This window comes from Osmia lignaria, chromosome 9 (assembly GCF_051020975.1).
Source record: "Osmia lignaria lignaria isolate PbOS001 chromosome 9, iyOsmLign1, whole genome shotgun sequence".
NCBI classification, from domain to species: Eukaryota; Metazoa; Arthropoda; class Insecta; order Hymenoptera; family Megachilidae; genus Osmia; species Osmia lignaria.
Window position 1 is genome coordinate 9,268,320 of NC_135040.1, and position 25,044 is coordinate 9,293,363.

At 41.5% G+C, this 25,044-nt stretch overlaps 1 protein-coding gene across 2 annotated transcripts in view; it reads left to right on the top strand.

Moving 5' to 3' along the window:
* Positions 1–25,044, top strand: part of Pdk1 (Phosphoinositide-dependent kinase 1) — a 316,010-nt gene that overhangs the window by 186,301 nt on the left and 104,665 nt on the right. For both annotated transcript variants that reach the window (XM_034323611.2, XM_034323604.2), the window contains one exon: positions 19,626–19,673. In XM_034323611.2, coding sequence (XP_034179502.2) covers positions 19,626–19,673 — 48 coding nt within the window. The remainder of the gene's footprint in view (positions 1–19,625; positions 19,674–25,044) is intronic.

The following is a 25,044-nucleotide window of genomic DNA, read 5'->3' on the forward strand; positions in this document are numbered from 1 at the left end:
GCACACGAAGGGTTGAACATTAGGAGACACGAGGCGTACGGTACCGGAAGCGGGAAACGTGGAAACGAAAAAAAAAAAAAAAAACGGATAATGAGCTGTCTAATCGTCGATCATTTATTGGAAGAATTATAGGGTGAGAGTCGAACGGTAGGGAAAATTGAAAAGGGGTAGTAATTGTCAGCAGTGTTCTATTTATTTATTTACACAGGGGGTGAGAAAGAAGCATGGCCAAGGGGGATGATTATGTTTAAAGAGAAAATAACTGTCTGCTTTTGAAAGAGGGTGAAAATCGGACTGGAGGAGTGAAAGTATTTTGTTTAGAAGAAGCAGATCGTATATATGAAATATAAAATTAAGTTAAAATTAAGGCTCTCTTCATGGTCCGCCGTCTGAGGATTAAAGAAAGATAGAAACAACAACTATAACAAAGAAGAAGAAAATATAAGATAGGTTTCAAAAACAGGAAGAAATTCTTTCAGTGAAGTATTTATTCCAAAAAAAAAGACAATTTTGATTTCTTCATCGAAAGATGGAAAATGGAAAAAGTAAAGGGTTGTTTTAGACACGGAAGAAAAGCATCATACGACACTGATATTTTATTCGCAAGTCAGCAGCGTATGCAAATAACTACGTACATACTTCCTTGTTGAAAAAGAAGGAAGAAGAAGTTGGAGAAGAGTAAAGAGACGAGGGGTGGTGTTGTTGAGAGACTGTCACGAAGCAAGGATGGTAGGCGTGTCGATGCACCATTAGCGTGTCATTAGTGCGTCATTAGCGCGCGATACGCGAAACAGAAATACAGGGGCCAGGCCGTGTTTGTTATTTAAAATCCCCTCGACATCGTCTTCCTTGATATTCCCTGGTAATTGCGAGTTTTCAAGACGATCGAGCTCGTTGCTGTCGCGATTTCCAAGAAGCTCAAGTTCGCTGGACGTTGAGCGATAGCCTGGCAATTACCGCGTTGGATACTCGTTAAAAGCTGATTGACAGCTTATCGACCACTCGATCGAGCCCGATAACGTTCATCGTCTAAACCGATCGAAATACAAGAAAAATTTTCGACCGAAATCGCGATAAAGCAAGTAGCCGCTTCCGTTCGACGAATTTTTCGTCGTTCTTTTTCATTGCACGGCGTTTCATTTGCCGGCTGTTTACAATCTGTTCACGTGCCCTCCAGCTGCGGAGATAATTGCGCCGATTACATCACGAGAATCACCTTCTGTAATCATTATGTCCTGCGCGGTAAATGACTCAGGAGAGCCGCACGGTTCACGAGTGGTTCACGTGAGTGGTTATTGACGTACGACGCGTTGTTACACATTTAACGTCCGATTTATTAACAAAACTTCTTACAGCTACAATGTTGTTAGAGAAAAATTTCTATTTCTTTGATAATCATTTCTAGCAAGATTTTCTAAAGTGTTGGCAATCGAGTCGAGAGGAAGGTTCGTTAAATTCTCGCAGTTGCTTTTCGATAATTGCGAGCACAGGTGGATGTATACTTCAGAACGCGTTCTATTTCCCGTACTCCCGAGCAATTGAAGGAAAAGAAAACGCGACGAGAAGTTTTTTTACGGTGAAAAATTTGATTCGAGAGAAGTGGATGTTACGAAGGAATAGCCGAGACGATTGAAGTCGTCGGAGAATATTTTACGACACGCTTCGTCGATGATACTCGGCGTTTTCGAGCGATGAAACATCGCGTAACAATCGAGTGTTTGTCGAAGATCGTCATCCAAGCACTTACATACCGAATCGCAGCGTCAGCGAAGCTGCGTAAAACGCGCCGTATTGTTTGTTTGCAAAAGCTCTCGAGGATTAAAGAGCGATCTTCCTCGTAAGCGTCGACCTCTTGAAATCCTCTTTCACTGTCGTCATCACCTATCTCCATGAAACATTCTTGCGAAATATTGCTCAATGAATGAACGCCAGAAGATGTACAATTCTCGAGCCGTGTCTAAAATTTCATCCCTGTATTTCGTAAAAAAAATTATACCAGCCGTATCATGGCTCCTGTACACCGAAAGGTATACTCAATCTTAATTTCCTGTAAATGAAAGTATCATCAGATTATTGGATTCGATAATAGTTTGACAAGCAATGCCACCGTCGATCAACAAAGCACTCCGGATGATTGAACGAATTAAACTGATGAGAAAAGTTGGCGAACGTACAGGATAAGGGGATGAAGGATACGAAGGACGAGGTTGGAATGAAAAGCAGAAGGGCCGGAGGAAGACAAGGGTTAAAAGTACTTTTTGAAACGAAACTCGTAGGTATTCGCGTCGAGCATGGAGCAAAGGTCGCGCAATTATATGGCGGTGATTAAGGTCGTGGCATTTCGTGAGAGGCCATTAAGGAAAGTTTGAATAATCTGCACGCTGTAAAGATTTACTCGCTGTATGCGTGTTACCACGCATTCGTTATCGCGGATTTTTGCTACTTTTTCTTCTTCGTGTTCGCACGACGCTTTGCTGCATACCAGGGGATGCATCCGTTCTTCGTATTTTTTCAAAATTGATTGTAAAATGCCTCAACCTGTGACCTTTCGTTTCGGAGCCGAATTCGATCGTTTCCTCGAACTTTCACGCAATCTGATTTCTTTTTTTAGAATATTCAAAGAACTTATTCACCCATTAGCGTACAGAGGTAGGAGCAAGGGTGGTTATGCCACTCTCCAAAAACAAATTAGCAAATGTCAAAATTGCAAAACTCCAATTTAAATATTTAAAAATTTCTAAGAAATCTGTCTCACCTTAGAATAAAATCCTAGTTACATCAATATTCCACCCCCAATAAAATGCTGAATGCTTGTGTACAGCTCGATTAAACGAAAAACAAACAAAAAAGGCAAAAGCGCGCGATTAAAACCCTCAGTCTGATTAAACAGACGGCTTGATAAAGAACGAGGCTGTTCCAATATTGACATTCTTCGTTTGGGCCCTTTTAAGGGTCTGATTATGCCATTTACATAACGTGTAGACGCGTCTCACTTAGTTGCTGAAAATGTTCAAGTAGACCCATTCTATGATTCTACGTCTATTCATTTAGGTCCTTGTGTGTACATTTGACCCATTGTCCTAATATTTGGGTAGCACTTAATGGGCTCCCCTGAAAAATTATTGCTATCAGTAGAAAAATTTACGACAGCCAGTGACTTTTTTTTTCTTCCGGTTTTGTCTAGTTTCTAATATTTCTTCTTGATTTATGTTTGTCAAATGGTGTTATATTTAATGATTCTTCGAAGTAGAATTTATTTTTACGAGTTGATGTCTCGTTATCGGTATCAGTATAGGAATTCACAATGTTCCGGCAGCAAACATCTCGGCTCTTTGAAAATAGAATCCGCTAATTAACTTTGTTCAGAGGGAGTCGGTTGTAAAGGGCTCGGGACAAAAGGTATTCTCGCCCCTTCTTTCAATCCTTTTTATTTTTTCACCCCTTCCCTCGGATCTTTCTCTACCCTGCCAGACGTTCGAAACTTTTATTAGCATTAAACACTTATTTATTCTCGTCGAGGGAGAAGGAATTGGAGCGAAAACATTTTCATCTTAACACTTACCCTCTTGTAATCGAGCCGCTCGTAAAACGGTTACGAGTACTGCCTTTAGCAAGTAAATTGTATTTTAAATTCTCACAAAAATGGTGTCACGTGTTATTTAAAATAGTCCTTTACAAAGTTTCTATGATTTTCAATTTCGGCAAACAGAAGGGGTCTGATTTCTCGAGCACTGCGGCAAGACTAACCGTGCCGATCGATCCGAAATTGCCAGATTTCAGCGTCGAGGATAATTTACAGCGCGATACAGTAATTTCGCGCCATTACCAGCGAACCCGACGGTATATTTTAGCAAAGGAGCTCCCGTGAGCTATTCGCTGGTACGCGGCACGATACAAAGCGATCAAACGTCGAGGTAGTTTCTGGAATGTGCCCCGTTTCTCGTGGCCTGTAAGTAATTTCCGGCCGTATTTCTATCGACCACCTTTTCCATCCCTTTACCCGGTTCACCAGGTTCACGCTGGAGGTTGTGAGAATTCAAAACAAAATACCAACTGTCTCGTTATCTTCTACAGTCCTCGTCAACGATTCCTCGAAGCTCGTGATTAGTTGATAACGCGTCGTTTTGTTTTGTTTGAGTCGAGCTATCAGGGCAGAACCGATAATGGAAAAATCGTTTTATTAAATTCCAGCGTGACAATTGCGATCGACACTGTCTTTATCTCAAGATTATCGTCACTCTTTTGCGTCATCGAGTATACTTTGTTGTACACTTTTGAAAAATGTTTTCCTCCTTGATTGAACGTAGAAACATTTGCGCAGTACGATTCGTTTTCCAGGAACGCGTTAGTGCGATCGTTCTCTTGCTTCCTTCAGCAAGTTAAATATCTTTTAATTGACTGCTCGTTCGAATTTCAAATTGATTAACTCATCACAGTGACGTGTGTTCTATTACAGTGAGTGATTAAATTATTAGAGCCATGATACGCAAAAAGGATTTTTTCGTGTTTGTGTAGAAATAGAGCCACAATTTTAAAATTTTTACATTGTGTAACTTTTAATCAATAATTCTCCACTATTAATATACAAAAAAATACTTATAAAAATAATTTAAAAAATTATATTTACACGTGTATGTTAGTATTTCGTAACGCCGCCTTTTGCTGCAATGACTGCCTCGATTCTTTTCGACATACTTTCGACGCATTTATTACTAATAATAAATATTTCCACAAATTTTCGATGGGGTTGAGGTTCGAACTGACCGATGGAATTGAGTTCCAGCAAGAACTTTCACTTTTTTCAATTGTGTATCATAATTTTACAAGTATTAATACATTATAAAAAAATAACAAAAACTCCGTTTAATTCGGTTTTCATTTAAGAATTAATGATATTTATATAAAATCATCAATTTATGCGAGTGGCTCTAATAATTTGATCACCCACTGTAAAAACCTCCAAAAAAACACCATTATCAAAAAATAATGATAAAACTTAAAAAGTGACGGTCTCGTGACAATATTTGCGTGCAAGTTCTTCGATAGCTACTTATTTCAAAAATCTATACGTGCAGGTGCTTATTTTTAAAATATGTATACCTTGGAATTTCGATCCATCGACATCTAACGACCTCTTTAACGTTTGTATGTATTCCCAAAAATACTTTTCATTCCAATGTTAAGATAATCACTCGAACGTAACGTTCCATTAAAATTTATATTAAATTTTCCATACATTAACATTCTTATCGAAAAATTCAAATTCAGTGTTCTTTTGAGTGTCGAATCGATCAGCTGATCGCAACGGCGCGTTCGGTAAAACGTTCCAAAGAAAACACCCACCATTATCAGGAGGGCAGACGGAGCTGGTACACACGGAAAGCCGGAAAACGGCGGTGTGGCGAACGATAACGAGCAGCAGGGTATTTGCGTGCACGTGCTTCGTCAGCTGTCGTCGCGGTGGGCATCGTAGTCGCGCGAAAATGTGTCGGCTCATTCTGTCGACATAAAAGGCGCCCAGCCACGGCGCTCTACTGATAACGGATCGTGCGCGTACACGCGCCGTGGGAAAGCACTGATAACACGGCGTGCCGCGTCGTTGCACGTGCTTCGTGATGCAACCTGTGCGTACAACTATTCCATATGCAACTGATACCGACCGTGTTGAAACGCCTGCCTCGTTTTTTCTCTAACTTACTATCGTATCGACTGATTAAAACGAAGAATTAATTACGGTCGTAATCAAAGAATTAATTTGTTGAAAAATAGCAAATGCAATAAAATTTTATTTTTACATAATGGAATCGTATAATTCGTGAACCTTTCAAGGGACTTTTAATTAAAGCTGAAAAATTTCATATGTTCCGTCTGGAATAATCTAAAACCCCCTTAGATCCTCATTCTTTAGATATTTTTTATGTTTGCCTCGCGTTCATTTTACACCTAACATATATGAATTTTTCAAGTGGAACTTCATTAAAGTGGGAATTCATCACGTTGTTTCGAGATTACAAGAGCTTTCCATTTTTATACGCTCAAAAATTTCCATGACGTCCATTCCTGGTAGACGTTCTACGTAATTTGTTTAACCGCGTACAAGTGCGTCAATTCTCCGTGAAATTCTGCCGACCTGTTATGCGCCTCATGCATACGCATGCACATCGAATTCGGCATTATAATCGCGATTTCGTGGTTGTCGAGGAATCGTGCAGAGAACATTTTACACTTACATATTTCGGTATTTTCTCGCAACTTCGATTTCTTCCCCAGGTGAATAGAGAGCGGCATTCTTGCCGTTTTAATTGACATTTACCTCGGTATTCGTTTAATCGATCCTCGCGGCAAATCCTTCCTAGATTTCACCGCGTTTCACTCGCGGTATTTGCTGCTTACGTAACACCTTATCTTCGTAAGAACTTTGCGAAGCTCGGTGAACCTTGCTAAGCGACCTTCACATTCACCGTGTTAATGAGATTCAAACGATTGCGGGCAAAGAATACCTGCTCGATTTACATGAATCTCGCTCGTGTCAAGGCACTCGTTTCCTTGTTATTATGCTAATCCGATACATCCCATGGCATTTAAAAATATTTCAAAATAGAATATTATTTCAGATTGAAGAGATACTTGAATTGACATTTCACTTATAGAGTTACTCTTTTTGTGTCACGAGCAAGTAAAAAAAAGTCGCATAATCGTACGATCTGATAACGTCAGAATTATCTTTCGGAGATCAATCATTTTCAGAGGAGAGTAGCAAGGTGGTTCGTGGTATTCGTACAAACAATTCTCCGCGTAAACGAGGGATTAATTGATCCGGTCGAGTGGGAGGTAGCGAAGGTAGCTAGGATGAAGCGTCGGGTAGGAGGGTCGAACAAAGTAGAGGATCGTGTCCGATCGAAATTCGGGGCTTCCTTTTGTAGCAGACGCCAGGTAAAGTGTGCCTTGGATATCGGTGCCGTTCAACAGGTGGTTCACGATTGTCATCACACATGTGCGGATTAACCAGCTCCTCTCTCCTTCTCTTTCTGCTTCATTGGCGCGCGTACGTGTACCGAGGTACACGCATACACACATACACGTGTGCCTGCCTATTTGTCAGGCACACGAACGCTATCGGTGTACAGGAAGCAAGAGGCAGAGAGAGAGCTTACCACGACGATGGGTTGCTCGAGAAGGTGAGCATATGTAAGGTTCAGAATGTAAGTGCATTCAAGAGACCCTTGCCTTTGCGTCCCGTCATTGGACACCAGTTGCTCGAAGCTCCGCGTCAAACACGCTCGAAAGCGTCGCGCTACTCGGCTAAGATCGACCGGGATGAAGCGGAAACGCTCCGGGATACCCTTCGCCCTGTATTTCATCGCTCCTTTGCAATTAACCGAATATTGTTAAAAATTTAGCCCCGATTTGTATGTGCACAGAAAATAGGTGAAATTTTCTATACTCTCACGCTCCAAAAAGTTTGATCAACTGAAATCTTCTTTAACCAATTAACGAATGAATGAATGAAAGTCGGTGTAAATGGTAGAAGGAATGTTTACAGTCGACACGGTGATTAGATGGAGCAGTAAATGCGGTTAATAAGCCGAAACTGCTCGTTAAAGGTGTCCTTTATGGAGAGAGTACTTTCTTAATTAGGTGGCTCCAGAACGGCGTAATTAGAAATGGACTTTAACGAGAATTTAAGTGGGCAGTTCCTGCGCCGTCTTCGTACAATATTCAGGATTGTCCTGGCAAATTGGGCAATTTAGGCGTTCACTCGTCTCATCCTATTCCACCATGCTAACAACTTAAATCATTACCGAGGAGGAAATCTCTTAAAATTTTCTATTCGACAAGTTCGATAAATATCAATCCCTGTGTCTCCACATTTATAAAATTTCAAAATTAGATTCATTAAACGAAGAAGCTCTAAGGGGTCGTTCGTTGATGGAAGTCTGGTGAACGCGAATTTACAAAGGAAAAAAAAAAGCATTAAATCGCAAGGGTGGAGGGTGAGTTGATCCAACGGCATGGATCGGACATGAGGCACGCTAGGAGCTGAGCACTCTCCGCGGAAAATGGAAATATCCGGGAAGCAGCGAAGCGAGTGTCCCGGGTAATTGTGAGGCAGTTGCCTGCTTGGCAGAAGGGAGGGCTTCTTCGTCGTCGTGACGGAAAAAACGATGCTGCCGGGCCTGGTAATCGATTTCAATTAGCGAAACTGCCGCGCCCAAGGACATTCCTCCGAGTGCCGTTTACCTCGAGAGGGCCTGGGGCCACCGATCACCCTGTATCAAGCCCAGTACGACTTCCGTTCGTTCATTTTAATTGGCAAAATTCCCGAAACGTATCGACAGTACTCTTGACTGCTGCTCTTCTTTCCAACCCTTAAAATCGTCCTGAAATCAAGAACAATCAGAGAAATGGGATCTGTAAAAAGAAAATCTATAGCACTACATTTTGCTATTCGTAAAAAATTACATAGCTCGCTTGTTGTTTCGTTACCGAAGCCTCTAACAGTAAACGCAGAAATGTGCCGAACCACGAAGGGTTAAATGCGAGTCGCGGCGTTCCTCGGGCTTTGATCCCGTTACACAAAGAAGATAAAACGGCGTTGGTGGTATGTTCGAGCTTTCCTTTCGTGCATCTGTGTACGTGTTTTTTTTTTTTTTTTATCGCGACGACGTGTCTCACTTATACGCGAGTTTCCACCGCGATCGGGCCACGAGGTCAGCGATACCTCGGTAATTTGTATTTTATCTCGTTTATTGCGCGATCATTCAATTAACGAAGAATTTATGCGGCGATTAAGGAGTCCGCGTTACAGCGTTTGTTAAATAAACAACGGATAATTAAACGATCGTTGCTGTTAATGTACTTTATTGAATGGCTGACGCGTTTCACTCACGATGGATTGAAATTTGCACGAAACAAGTTGAAGTCTCGCGATCCGTTCAACTAACGCGTTCCAAAGTATCGAACTCTTGCCGTTTATTTACCCGCAGACATTTATAATAATTACATACTCGTGTCTGTCACTGTACATCGCTTTGTCATAGCAATTAACCCCTCGGAACGATGAAAAAAGCGACTTACGATTCTCGTGGAAGCACGACACCGGGGTAAACACGATTGCCAGAACAATCGGGGCTTTCAAGCGTGGGCCAAGAGGCGTGCGTCAACCGAGAGCAAGTTTGCGTGGTAAAAATTAAACAACACCACCCTTCCGTTGTCTGCCTCGAAGAGGGTTGGCCAAGAACAAAACGTTCCTTGGTAAACAAAGGAAACGTCTGTATCTTATCCATCTCTCTCTCTCTTTCTCTTCTTTTTTTCCTTCACCGTCTAGTCAACGCGTTTCCCTTTGAACACAAGAGACCGCCTCGAGGGAGAACGGGTGAAAATGTTCCGCGCGAGCGTTCGCTGCTTTAGCCTGGTTCGCGATAAACTCAGCCGGTAATTGCCGTCGTGGAGAGAGCTTTCCCGAGGCCTATAATCGGCTCGCGGACGAGCTAGCTACGAGGAAGACTGTCGAAGAAAACCAGCCCGCAAATCCGATCAATGCCGCCCCCGTCTGGCTGGGATCTCGTGGAAATCGATATCGCGTTTAACTTCCAGACAGACGAGCAATTTTCTGGCTGTTTCGAGCTAGCTTTTCCCCTCGGAAAATTCCTCTATACCGGACTAACACGTTTCACCGCGAATCCGCGTCGACCGTAATCTCGGCGATTAACTTAACTCGATTAGTATTAATCTTTCGAACATCGCTCTTCGTCCAATTTAGCTTTTTATTATTTATCCCATAAACCGAGCAAACTTTTTATTGGAAATGGGTGAAATAAATGGTAAACACTGAATTCTTTTATAACTTTGTTTTATTTCTTGGCGCTAAAGGACGTCGTAACGCTTTGGAAATTGTACTTGAAGTGAAGGAAAAACCCGTAAGGGCGTGTCAGAAAATCTGTTGCCCAGTTTAAAAAGAAAAGAGTCCAGGATTGCATCCAGTCTATTACCCAAACCGTAGGTATATCCGATGACATCCGGTCTACTATATTATTTTGACTAAAAGCAGTGTTTCTCATACATAACAAAATTCATTTTCATTTTTACTTACCAGCTGATGGATTATTATTAGTAACAATCCAACACTTTTCTTATTCTTTTTCTTATTCATTTTTCTTCTCTCCAAAATATTACTCCCCTCCGTGTTTTTTCCCGAAACACCCCGAAAAGAATCGTCTCAGGTGGTGGAAAAGATTTGGAGGACGTTTTTTAAGATTACACGAAGATCTCGCGAATTCGATCTATGAAAGGGATCGACTGGACGAAGTAAATTTCACGGGTAGCTGGAAAAACGAGGTTAGCCCTACGTAAGGAACAGCAGCTTCGTCCTGGTAGCCGGTGAACCGAGGACAGTCTCATTTCTATCCTGGCAATCGAGTTTCCGTCCAGGCGCTGGATATGCATGGGATTTTCTGATATTTTATTTCGTTTATCGCTTCCCTGACCGCGAAGATTGTGTTTGTTAGCGAGGACAGATGCGTTTAACGTCCGTCCCTCTGAAGGGACCGAGAAGGGCTTAGAGCTTTGGTCAGAGAAACACGTTTCCTTCTAAAAATAAATTCTCAAATTTGTCAATCGACTATCCGAGAAAAACAGTGAATGTTATTTCAACCATGCTCACCTGGGAATCAGAGGGATCAAAGCATTCGAGGAAAAACGACGCGGCTTGATAAAACAATGCGGTCGGAGAAAATCATTAACGCGGTTGTTTACGTCTGTCGCGCCGTCAGCGGAGATGAAATCGAGAAGGAAAACGACGAGCCGCATCGAACAGGGGAAGAGGTCGGATCTTGAACTCGAATGGTGGAACATTCCGTTGGAACATCCTCGTTTTCGCATCGTGCGAATTGCTACAAATTTCCATAAAAATCAAAGCAAACCGCTCTGTGATATTATATAAAAATTCAAAGCGAAATTTCTTATCGCTACGAGATAACACTTTTCTTTGGAGTAAAATAGACTTCCAATTTAACGTGCCAGATAGAAATTGAATTGCATCGATAAAATTGTTCAAAGTGTTAACAAAGGTTTGCTGATTTTTGTTTATATCAAACGAGAAATCGTTGGAAACGAGTTATCGAGGTCTGCGCGCTCTTATGATTTGTATTCGGTGCCGCATAACTGCATAATGTCACTTTCTATAGCATTTCTACTTTCACTTCTGTCGGCAGTGTTTACACTCGGCTACTCCAGTTTCGTCGCGAATTTCACCGTCGCGGTTTCCAATCGGTCGCGACCGAAACTGCTTAATCGTTGATTAAACCGACGCTGCCCGACGAGCCGCGCCGCTCCCGTACCGCATTTCACCAGATTTCTATCCTTAATTGCCAAACAATAATGTCCTTTGTCCGCTTGAAAATTCACGCTTCGACTGATCGTCGTGAAAGCGATCTCTGCATTCTTCGCGGAGCGTGAAGATAAATTTCTTGCTCTTTACAACTTCCTTATTGTATTCATCGATGCACCGTTACATCATGAATGAACTTTGGAAAAATAAATGGGATAAACAGGAATAATTATCAAACGAGTGCCATAAACTATAACTCGTCGAAAATTACGATTCGTTTTATTCGACGAGGAAATATTTCCCCGAGACCGGAACAAGCTGAATGAAAACAGTTTAATAGAATGTGGACAAGTTTCCTCGAGAGCGTCGATCAGTCATTAACACGTTGGGCGATGATAGGGCGACGCGGCATGGAAATTAGCCGGATAACGCCCAATTGTATGCAAATGCGATCGGATTCTGACAGCTCGATCGGATTCCCTCCGATCCGAACGAACTTAGGACCGGATGTTTGACTCGATATCACACTCGATCGTTATCTAAATTCTGTTGACTTCTAGTAATTTCGAAAGCTTACATTAAGAGCTGTCAAACTTCGGGTAATAGATCGTGGATTTCGAAGATCTGACAAAATAGGAACTTGGAAAATTATTTACTTGACAATTTGCTCCTAGCTATTACCTATACATCCATCCGGAAGGTCGGCGATGCACGGTATTTAAGCTTTTAACTCTGGAACTTTGGGTTCCTAATATTTGCTTCACCAAGGAGAGGATATAAGAACTTAGAAATTTCCCTCTTTGCCAACTCGCTCGTTGTACTACGCTTTTCTATAAATGCCAAGAATCTGTCCAGAAGGTCGGCGACGACCTTTTCTTCGTCAGCCAAGTTCCTCAGATAGAAACGTCCTTGCCTTCAGACGCCTGTGTCTTCTGCGTCCACCTACTTATAGTCAACTTTATTAATAGCCTTTCAACCTTTCACCATCTACAGACTGACTCTCGGTTGTTCATTTTCCCTAACCGGGCAACTCGGTGCACATTGCTGCAATATGCAAGAAAGTGACACGAAGGTAAACCTGATAACGAGAGCAACCGAGAGGCGTTGTATGTCTACCCCGATGTCCTTGTATTTACATAATCATAAGATTGCACAATTTTCTTGTCGCAACTTATTTTTCATGGCTTTTAAAACTCGAGTTGCATGGCGTTACCAACCAGTTAACTGAATTATTTTATAACGTCGCGAGAAAGACTAAAATCCAAATTGCAGAAGACAATTGTATTTCCTGCTGAATTATAAATTGTTTATTTTTTTATTTTATTTTGAGGCGGAGATCTGCGATCAGTTATCTCGCTATCTGTATTAACGAAACATCAGGCGCGTTAAAATTTGCGTCATCAGCCAGTGGTATCGTAAGTATCATCAAAGATCGACTATCGAACGTGTCAGTGCGACAATACTATCAGTGAAAACATTTAGAAATATTTGGCGAAAAGATAGCTCGAAGAACCTGTTTCGAACCTCGTTCCGAATTTCATTGCACTGCCTGTTACAACACGATTATTCGCTTCATTTAAGATTGCAAATATTCAAAGTGATCAGTGTGTTAATAAAAAACTAAATAGTTTAGTAAATTTGTTAATAACAGAATACAGAAGACATTGCGGTATCGAATTAACGATCCGTTAAGGGTAGCTTTCAAATATTTTCCTCGATATAAAATTGCATGCCATATGAGAACGTTTGCAAGTCCGTTTCTCAATTATTCCTCGTTAATTCACCGATTCAACGACCGCGTAGCAACGTGCTACTTATTACGCTCCGAATTCCAGTTCTATGTGTTATATAATACATTTCAATCGGTTCTGCTTTTCTGGATTTCATTATGCAGGAATGTTGCACGGCAGAAGCATGACCAACTTCGGCCGCGAATATCTTTGCATATATTATCAAGGAATTCGTTTCTAATTGATACGTTAACACGATTCATAAATAATACATTCTGTCAAACTCTGGAACTATCCATCGATCGATCAGATCGAACTTCCGGAAACCTTCTAACGGATGTCATCCAAAGGTTCAAAGAAGAATCATTGGATTGCATCGATTAAAATAAATTTTGAAATATAGAAAGCCTGATATGGATACGATGACATAAAATTAGATAATTTTGGATCGGTATGTTGCTCGCGAGGTGTTATTCATGGGATTCCAAACAATTCGTCTATCCATTAATCCACAGGTCCGAAATCGGCTTTGATGGGTGAAGAGCTTCCGTTCGCGGTGTCTGGCGGAGCTGCTGGAAAATTTTGTTGTCGAAAGGATAATGATACAGCTAATCGTGAATAATTACATTCCATTGACGCTTGTGATCCGTGCGTCACACTCTCTCATACTTTCTTGGTGTTGGAAGCATTGACGTGAAGAAACGTCAATGGAAAAAATGTTCCTTCGAAAACAAACATCCTCGAGTTTGTTTGACGAATGTTTGAATAAATTATACAGATTGCAACTCGCCTCGCGCGTACAGTTCGTAGATTTCCTTAGAGAGAATAATGACATACAGAGGAAGCAAGGAATTCTGAAAATCATCGATATCGGCATCTTTTCGAAATATTCCGTACGTAAGGATTAATTTTGCATTTAATGAGTTGCATTCTAGGATCAAGATGAACGATGTTGTTCGGGCAAAGTGCACCGTGCGATTGTCAAACAATGAAGATCTTATCTGATCGAAACGTGTCAGTTTTTCGTGACGATCCTGGCCGCGCGATATCTCGCATCGATAACGCGTTTGTTGTTTCTGTTAGCCGATGTATTTATCGAGAGGCCCCGAGAACGTGACAACAGGCTACGACGAAATTAATTTCCTCTTCGATTTCTCGCTAATTTCAATGTTTGCACTGTCCACGGGACACGTAACCAAGTCGAAATTACCGGATCTTGTGTTTCGCGGACGAAATTGTCGCGTATGGTGGCAATGACTAATTGAAGCGATTAGACTTATTGCGGGACTCGAGACAGTCGGATTACAAGATGCCCTGATTCTTCGTTTCTTTCTTTCAATAATAAGTATTCACGATTCGACATTTATTTATTTTCGCATATATTGGAAATTTCGAATCTTGGATACGCATTTCGAATAATTTATTTTCGAAACTGTATCTGCGACCCCAAAAATCCCAGCATCAGCGTATCAATAAAATTCACGGACGCTCGTTTGATTTCGAGAACGAGCGATCTCTCCCGGCGTTCGCTTTCGTAGATAAGAAAATTGTTTGTAATGCAAAAGAGATCTTGGAAGAAGATCTCTGCTACTTTGTAAAAGGAACTCGTTATCGGGTGATTCGAATGTTAGCCCGTCTCGAATCGTAAATAATTCATCGTTGATCGTTTTTCGAAAAGGAGATCCTCCGAGAATTTTCAGTCCGTAAATTCATCGGCTAAACTCCTGTGTATCCTGTTCGCGAAATCTTGTTTGTATGGATATTTAAAGTAACGACGAGGAAAGATTCGAACGCAGGTGTACACCGCGAGGAACTTTCAAACTCGAGAATTATGCAAACGAACAATTCTCACTTATTTATAGACACGATCCGCGACAGCCACTTTTTACCACGACAGGTAATTTACATTGATTTTTGCGGGACCGCGATCCACGCGGCGAATCGTAAATCACTCTGGCGTCGATCGAAGCCGCAATGGAAACATCGCGGACACGTGCGGCAATATTATTATTCGATGACAAACAATGCAGATGACGCAACGATAAACTGCACATTTATCACCCGAGTCTTACTTATATGAGTAATTATCTACCTATTTCATTAGCTACAATGTAGACACGCGATGATGGCATGCTTCCCAGAAGTGGAAGCCGCGCCTGTTACCGTTGACACGTTGTCGTTTCAGTTATATGCTCACATTATTTAGTTTAAAATAACTGAAATTAGGATAAAACAGTCTGCGAGTGCGTCTTTGAAGTCGCTCTCATAGTTTCCTCTTTGTAGCAAGTTAGCAACTAAGTTCGTTACGATTCTATTTTAACAAACACAAATCTTTCTTTTTCATCATTTAGCAAAGAATCCTCGAGTATGACGTACGTTTCTACTCGTCTATTTCCAATGTCGTTAAAGAGACGGTTATTTTCGCAGTGGTAGCCGACGCGCGTTAATGTATCTTCGCCCTTCGAACGGAGGGCAAAAAAAAGCAAGCGAGGCGCCTCGACGTTGGCATCGGCCAGGATAGCCGGTGAGCTCGAAATATTTTTCGGCCGTGGCCGGAGCAACAGGTGCACACCCGTTCCTGGCCTCCATTAAAGTGTTTACACGAGAGACAAGAACTTTGAACCGTCCGGTTTAATCTCTTAAGCGCTTCCCGGACAACCAGCCCGACCAGAGGGGAAGAAAGCGGATCCAGAGGATGCCAATCAACCGGGAATATTTATGAATTACATCATTCCTCCTGGAATAACGTATGCGTCGCGATTACAAAGACCCTGAGTTCACGACCTCCTCAAGGTTCGTAAGAATCTAGAAGACTGAAATTGGTAGAAATTTGTACTCGCGCGCTTTCACTTCACTGCTTTTCTTTTTCTTTTTTTAAATATTCCTGAATATCGATTGAAAGGTACGCGCGTTTCGATGCCGGATATTTTGGCCGCGCTTAAGTATGCCTAAAATATTTGGGTACATTAAACGGCCCGATAGCGGGCCTGTCGAAAATGTTTAACGAGGCATTTGTGCCTCCGAGACTCGTGGTCTCTGCTGTTTGTATAGTATACCCGGCGGTATTTAAACTTATCACCTCGCGTTCGGCCAGTTAAATATTTTTTCAATCTCTCGTTCAGCTCGACTATCTGTCGATAAACTTTTCCACTTTATCGAGCGGAATACATATTTTCCCGCTTTGTCAGGGATAGATCGGAGAGGAACCGATGCCGCGGTTCGACATATGTACCTTGGCAGAAATTCTCCGTCGAAAGTTTCTATATTTCAGTACGGCTCGCACTCTGACAGGCTTCCATTATCTTCCATTAGCTTTTTACTTTGTCGCGCCAACGAATGTTTATATAATACGTGCCATTTAAGGAGACGCAAATCCCCCGAATTACCGTCATCTAAAACTCGTTCTCTCGATTAAAATGTCAGAAATATATCTTGCCGATATCACAGATTTCGATTTTTAATAATTTCTTGATACTCTTTATTTCAATCCTATAAAAATGCTCGACCAATTATTTTCCTTTGCCAACGCGGCAGCAGGTGGATTTATCCCGTCGCAATTACGACTCTTCCCGGAGGTATTACGCGGCGTTCTCCGGCTCCGCGTTTTTCTTTCCTCCCTCGAAAGGAGAAGGTGATCGAAAGCACGTCGAGGGGTTGGCTATCGATCACGCGACACGCGTCAGTCTAGACAGATTGACACGGTAACCTATCGGTTAGCCAATAATAGTGAAACCTTAGCGGGACGCGGCGACGTGTTCCTCAGCTTGTAGCATACCTCAGCTATGCTAAGTCTCGTGAGTAGCCAATCTGTCGAGCCGATGCCGAATTTCCGGCAATAATTTCCGGCTCAACTCGAAGCGAACCTCTGCGAAAGCAGAAACTTTATCGCGCCTTCGTTTACACCGTGAATTATTCTTAGTTAACCCTTAAGGCATAAGGATTGCTAAAGAATCGGAGTAGAATGGTGGTTTATAAGTCGCAACACGGTTGATTCATCGATGATCGATGCACGGACACGAATAAACAGGGTGGAAATGTCGTAACGAAGGTTGGATGAATGATTGTATTAATTTCTTGGAAGCTCAAAGAGGCTAGGATTCGACGAGAGGCGTTCGAGTGAACTAAATTAGGTGATGTCGATTCCAAGACTCTGCGACATCAAAGTTTTCGATTCGTCCAATTATAAATTAATGAGCTTCGCTCGCCTTTTCTTCCTGACCCTCTTCGTGTTTCATTGCTCCTTATAATTAGAATTATAGCTTTACGATCAAAGACACCCTGTGATGCGTTTAATTGAAGAGCGATCGGTCGGCAACTACGTATCACGATTGCGCAACTTGTTTGATAATCTTTCAGTCGAACGAGGATAAATGTTAATGAAATATTTGATCGAAGAATCGTATATTCGACAAGTATTTCTCAATGAGACGGCAGCCGAAACTGAAGGTATCGTAATCGATAACGCTTAAGATGATAAGTAAAGGATGGCTGGCAAGAAAGGATTTAAATATCTCTTAATAAGCAGTCTGTCTGGCCTGTGCCGGAAATCTCGTCGACGTTCGTTGTCTGGCCGTTCTCCTTGCTCGTCGCTTGACGCTGAAATTCGACCGCCTCAGGCTGCTGCGGTTCATTCATCATCCCGTGCAACGGAATCCACATAACTGGAACACCTTTCATCCATCACGTCCCCGTCGGCCTGCGAGCACTGCCAGACTGCTTCATCCGATTATCCTGATCCTATGGCCTCCATCTTTATTTCCACTGTATCCATATAGGAAATATAAAATTTTTTATTAGCCGGCCAACAACGGGTATGATTTACTGTTTATTTACGTGCCTGCACTCTGCATCGAACGGTTTGCAGACGTCTCCCAGTTGAACGATGGATTCGTATACATTCGAGGCTCTGCTAAATTTCTTAGCATTAATTTGCTACAATTGTCAGTTTCAAACAAAGGATACGTTTCGTGCAAAGGTTGGCGCACGATGCGATTTCTAAACGTATCATCCAAGAGCATTATCTTTCGCAACTGGTTTCTCTTTATGCAAATAAATCCTTGCCGAGAGAAACGATGCTCGATGCGTCGTAGATCCGATTGCAACGAAATTAATTATTGTTCCGTATTATCTGATCGAGCGTGGCCACCGACGATAGATTTATTCCTCCTCGAGCGGAGAAAATTGCCGTTCATTTTGCAATTTGCAAAAGGCGAGCACGGTGAAAGCGATGATTTTTCGTCAGCTAACCCGTTCACGGAAGATCCTCGAATCTACCATTAAATCGATCTTTCAAACGAGCTGCATCGATTTTCGATGAAATCGTTAGCGTTCCGTCTGCGAGCAGACGGTGAAACAACGGTCAGACGATAAATCAATCTTATCGATAAGTTTTCTACTTGAAACCTCAAAGTATGGAGAGCTACATCGTTGAAGTTGAAGTTGATCGTAGAACATAATGATTCTACAATACTCTTCTCCGTCATAATTGGGAAATTTCTGTCCGTAAGAAAGAAACTTTTATAACGATGTTTCTTAAAGAGAACAAGAAACGATGCCAATACCGATTAAACGAACCGTCGAAACATCATTTCTTTAAAGTTCAATTGCAAACAAATAAAGAATAAAGAATCAGAAAATCTTTATATCGCGTTATATGCAAATGAGGCATTTTTCTACTGAATCTTTCAATTATTCGATTATTTGAAATTCGATGCCCGAGAGCAGTCGACGCGTTTGAGAAGGAAGTTTGAAATCCGCTGAAAATACACACGGTTGTGTTTTCTTTCCCCGAATCATTCGTTCCAGGAAAATCTAACGACTCTCGAGCAACGGGGTCAAGCTTTTTAAGAGTCGTGCATCGTGGAGAGCCACCGTGTGATTTACGCAATCTCGAATTCGCCGATTTTTTCCGAGAAACTACTCCCTAAATCGTGATTTACGAAGGCCACATGGCGGAGGACAGGTAAACACGGAAGGAATTTTTAGATAACTTTTAGTTTTCACTTCAAACCCGATGCTAAACGTAGAATGTTATAATTAGTTTCGAGGTCCTAGGATAGTGCAAGGTTTTTTGTTCATTTTAAATGAAGGTAATCCTAAGTCGCAGCTTCAATTTTAAATAAATTTCGCCAACACCAAATCAAGTCTGGGAAAAAGGAAAACTAATTTCCAATTGAGCCGGTGGTGATTGGAAAAGCGAAGAAACGAATTTCGGAAACCGCGAGAACGGCGTTGGTCGAGCGAAATCCTAGCTTTCCTCGAATCACCGTAAATCAGTTTATTGCGCGTTGCCGCGCCTTATTATCTGCCCACACGTTCGAACCGAAAATACATTCCCGATGCTCGGTAGCATGCTTTTGCGTCGCGTTACGTCTTTCGGTTGCGTCGAATTGCGCCGCGATGCGCTTGCGCCCGACCGATCCTTATTTGCACGCACTACGGTATGACGTCCGACGTCTACTGTGTATTTCAAATAAAAAGAAAAATCGAAATTTTAATTGCTCTTATACAAATATACAAATTCATCGACACTTTACTATGTACATATTTTCCTGTTCTTTTTTCAGGATACCGAGACAGAGAGCGATTCCAACGTAGCCTGCAATCCTGCAACTGTAAGTAGAAGTAAGAATAATTTATTTAACCCTTGAATGTTCAACCCTTGAACATTCGTGACCCAAATTTACAAAACATATACAAGGATATTAATCTGAAGTTAATTATTTTAAAACGACAATCTAAAATTTAAAAAATTAAAGTAATAGGAAATACGAAATTAAATTGAAATTGTGGCTCTCTCCATGGTCCGCTGTTCAAGGGTTGAGACGAACGTTTCTTGTTCTTTTATCGTTCGAGGAGTGACGAGCGAGTATCGAGAATCGGGATAGACAAAGGGGGTTGAAAACGACGGTCACGTTCATCGAAGCAAAGGTGCTCTTCTTATTTAAGCCAGGCGTCGATGTTGAAAAACGCGACTGCTAGAAAAACACGAAATGAGTGTACGTGCTGGCGAAAAGACGAATTCCTAGTAATTCGACACGAGACAGGGGTAATGTCGTCCCTCGTCCTCTCTGATCTCGCTTCGAGATTCCGGCGAAATCCATGTCCTACCAACTTGCTTTATTTTCATCAGTTGTTTGTCATTTTTCTTTATTAATGAAAATTAACTTTAACTGTTCGCGGTGAAGAAGAGTTTATAAATGTTCATCGAATGAAACTTCAACGTCTTGACATTGAATCGCGCAGGGTTAAATCGTTTATTTATTTATTTCGTTTTACGACTTTGAAACTTCACTGTCCATATTTATTGCGATCCATTTACAATGTTTTTAAATTGTAAAAACAGAACGTGCATATCTTTTGCACGAGGAAAATTACTGTTATTTGTGACGAGACAGTTGGTCGCGAAGATGCATAAATTTTGAAACTGTTTTTCTGTTTGCTTACCTAAACGTCTTCTCAAAAACGATACACAGGAGTTATTTTAAAAGCATGTCTCACGCAATATTTTTTCAAAGCTCTTTGTTTTCTTCCTAATTACGAGGCCACGATCGGAGTGTACACATTTCGATAACCCACGCATATTTTAACAGCTGTGTTGTTTTCTTGTTTTTCAATTAAACACCAGGGAAATGATCCGTGGTGTTTATATCTGACACGAACGAGAGATATTTTTGAATATTCGTCATGCAAGAACAGCGACCAATAAACCCGTCTATTAATTTCCTTTCTAATTATAGCGAGTACAATATATATATTGCCGATAAAACGTATCTGCGAAATTCGGTTGTTCATCGTCGCGTCATTTGTAAACAAGGTTAATCGCGCCCTGGAGGAGAAGCTTTCACGATAGCCGAAGGTTAAACTTCTAGTTTTCTGTCGGCACTTATCGTCGATAAAATCGTGTATCGAGCGTGATTCACCGACGATAAATCCAGCATCGAAAACTTTGTCGAAAGAAAAAAGGAAACAGAGAGATAAAGAGAGATTATTAAAGTATCGAAGAGGCAAAAGTTCGTTCGAATCTGAAATCGAATCGTTTCCAAGTTGACGTTCGACAAACCTGACGCGAGGCTGTAATAAATTTTCGGGTATTATCGTTGCCTCTTAACAGATCAGGCGGTACCAACGAATTTTTACGATTGTGACCTCAATTTCTGAGCCCCTTATCCGCCCACGTTTATTGACGCGATTTTCATCAAAGCCAAACTATTAGATATCGGTCAAATTTCTTAGAATTATATTTATAAAAAAGAAAACATTACAATTGAGAGTACTAAGGGTGTGCGGGTATCCAAAAGTTTGAACGATTCTATCGAGTCAGACTCAAACGTATTCGCGTCAAACTTGGATCCTCTTTCTATCGAAAAGTTCGTCGACAGAATGCTCGTCGACGAATGACGAAACTTGGTCGACTAGAATGGAGACGAATTCAATTCCGACGCTTTAGTAGCGGGACAAAAATCAGTGTTAACTATAAGAGAAGACGCGTAGCAAAGTCGACGACAAATAGCGTTCCCATTGAGTAAAGCTCTCCTCGATACAGGTGTCTGGCTGCATAAAGACGTTCCCTTCTCCGGGGCGTTGCGTCTTCCATAACCCCGTTGTTGCCTCATCCGACAAAAGGCATTGTTCTCCGGAGGCGGCGCAACCGAATAATTGCCTTATCGACGCGGCGCAACTTTCCTGAATTGCGTACTTGTTGCACCGGGACCGGCTCCCTTTACGCTTCGTGCACAGAGCCCTGCCTCTCTGCTTGCAACTTCTCTTTCAGCCACGTGGAACCACGACGGGGATACGGGGACGCGATACGTTTCTCGTATTTCAACCCCCTGCGCGTTTCTTCTACATCTCGCTCGGCTATGACAGACAGGTCTGCCAGTCAGCCAGGCCTAAAATGGTCCGGGAAGGAAAAACAGAAAATAGAATTTCTTTGCGTGACCTGCTTCGAGAAATTTAATCTGACCCTTAGAAACCTGTTTCCAAATGGAAATTTTCAAATTTTACGAAAACAGATATTCTCGATCGAATTTCATCCCCACGTCGCGTCAAAGGGTGCTACAGCGAGAAAGGTGAAGAGAAAGAGAAGGTGGTGGTGGAGGATGGAAAATGCAAGGTAACGACTACGAGTGTAACTTATCTGTAACATGCAGGCGGGTACACGATCGTTTACTCGTGTAAATTGTCTGGTTTACCTTTTCCTCGGTTACTCGATCTTCTTTCTCGACGCGAACGAGCTCCAGCCCGGTTGGAGCGGGGACACAAGGGGTAGGTGCAAACAAAGATACGTGACGTAAGTGCTGCGAGTTCGAACCCCTAATAACCTGGCTGTATATTCCCTTCTGTAGAAGCCTGCTTCGAGAAGCTGTTTCGAGTCTTTGACTTGTTGCTCTTGTTTGGAAAATCTTTTATAGACTGGCAATCGTTTTTGATAAAAGTTCGAAGAAATTCGAAGAATTTACAGCCATGTTGAAAACAAATTACGTAAAACACTGGTTAGAAAGGTGGTTTATTCTTGATTTTACACCAGTTTTAATGGCTGTACCATTAGGGTGGAGGAAAAACAGATTTTTATTAGCTCGAGTTACTTTTTTTTTTCGATACAACACCTGCTTTCTTAACGTGCGCCTTTAATAAAAATAAAGGTAAAGCTTTTTTTGCCATGTTTGGTAAACGATCAAGTGTGTAAATACGAGGGAATCCAAAGTCGAATTCGATTGCGATCGGGGCAGTGTAGAAAGAAAAATAGGTCAAAATTTCATTGAAATTATACAAAAATCTTTACTTATTGCTACGAAGAAAGTAATTTGCGTACTTTTATACGTCGATTCCCCCAAATTTCCAGGAATAGTATGCTCCTGTTATTTGTTGTAACCACCCCGAAACAATACCGATCGACATTCGAGGGGTGAAATACGATGTAAATAAAGTGAGACGTTCTAGAACACGGGGACAGTTGTGTAACAAGGTTTCTCGGTTTTGCGACGAACCGAGATCTCGATTTCATCTCGACAGAAGGATGAACGATTAAAATAGCAACGGGGTGTAGAAGCGGCGTAAAACCGGCTGGACATGCTAAGGGAGGGTCACCAACATCTTCGATAAATATATTCAACGTTAGATTATACGACGTTACCCGAGATGTCTAGAATTTATGGTTATTGCGAAAATTCAAACAACGTGATGAAATTACATAATTCATAGTGATAGACGTGATCTGTGCATTTTAACAGTGACATAACTAGGTAGGGGTCAGGGTGAACTTGGCCCCTCCATAAATGTAGACTGCCCCCACTGTTCTATGATTCTAAAATCCAAAAGTCCAAAAATTCTGAGATTCTATAACCGTTGTTGATCCCAGAAAAAAATCTTATTTACGTCAATGACTTTTAAAGGAAAATGAATATTTATTATTTTGGAATATTTTACCACATATTACCTTCAATTATTATTAGATGAGATCCTTACATTTTTCATCGAACATATGTTTCTTAAATCAAACGTACAAGGTTCCTTAGAACACGTTTCTATGATTGTTTCCCACGAAAACGTCCTTGTTCAATGTTTGTTAAATAATAAAAACGCAAGTATCTCCGTGAAACGAGTCAAGTTTGAATAATTAAACGATTCGCCGTAGAACCTGTCAATATTGTATCTTTCATTATTCAAGCACGTCAGACGTTTCCGTGATTGAGCCGCCAGAGGAAATCACCAATGTATTCTCGAGTCATTGGATTATGCTAATGCCCGTATGCCGGTCGTGTACGATCGATTTAGACTTTTACCGTCTTTCTACGACGTTTTCTCGATGGATCGGTTTTCGTTGAGAAGGAGCGTCGAAAAATTCGTCGAGGGTCACCTGGAAAAATTCTGCGATCTCATCGATGAAACTACTAGCTCCAATTCTTCTCCTCTGGTTCACCTTTTTCTTCTTTTTCCTCTCAAAAGATTTCAAGCAATAACGAACAATGTCACCGAGTCACGGTCGTGGGACACGATAGGGGAACAGGAAGCGCTCTTCCCGTTTTACTCTTCTAAAGGTCTTCTCCGCTTTTTTCCTTCCTTTTTGTTTGTATATCTGATCGAAAACGATCACAGATCACTTCGATGGAAATTCAAATAGCACCTTGCCACCTCGTGGAAAGAACGACAGTGACGCGAGCATATAATTCGAGAAACGTCGATTATACGGGCGGTATTGGTCGTCGCGCGTGTTGCGTCGATTCCAAGGTGTTTCTGCATATTTAGGCATGAAATTTTCATGGCAACAGTTTTGGAACTAAATTTTCATTTGGAAATAACCTTCGAACAGCGGACCATGAAGAGAGCCCCAATTTGAATTTAATTTTCTATTTCATAAAAATTATTTTATAAAAATCGCGAAGAAAATCGCAGAGACGTCCCGAGCGTAGCCGAGTTTGTCGCACTCGATCAATTCGTTCTTTCACGTAATTATCTCTACCGGATAACGTAAATTTTCAACGGAACCATATATTCGTCGAGTGAAATTCTCTTCTCTTATGTTTCCGTTGTTTGCAATCCTCACACTTTTAACTACGATAGTCAATCGTAGATCAAAGTTGTTGGAAGGACGAAAGCAAACCGAGCAATTACAGGACGGAAGTGTCGAGCGTGTTCCTTTAATTGCTGTACTGTCGTCACCTCGTCAATTACCCACTGTGTCTGTTTGTCTTGAAGAGATCAGAATCAATGATTCACGCGTGTCTTTCATACGCGGGAACCGCGCGTGCACCGTGTCTAATATTAATTTTCCATGAAAATCATGCGGTAAATGAAGTTACTATGTTGGCGTCAGCGAAGCAAGTAAAAAGATATTAATCGATGGTCGACAGCTTCAAGGAGAATCGATTGTAATCACTTCTTCGAGCCTTCCTTTTCCTGTTCGACGTTTCCGCGATAGAAGATCGCGCGAATTCGATGACTTTGTTCTCAAAGCGAATAAGAGTCGAAGAAACACCTAAGCAA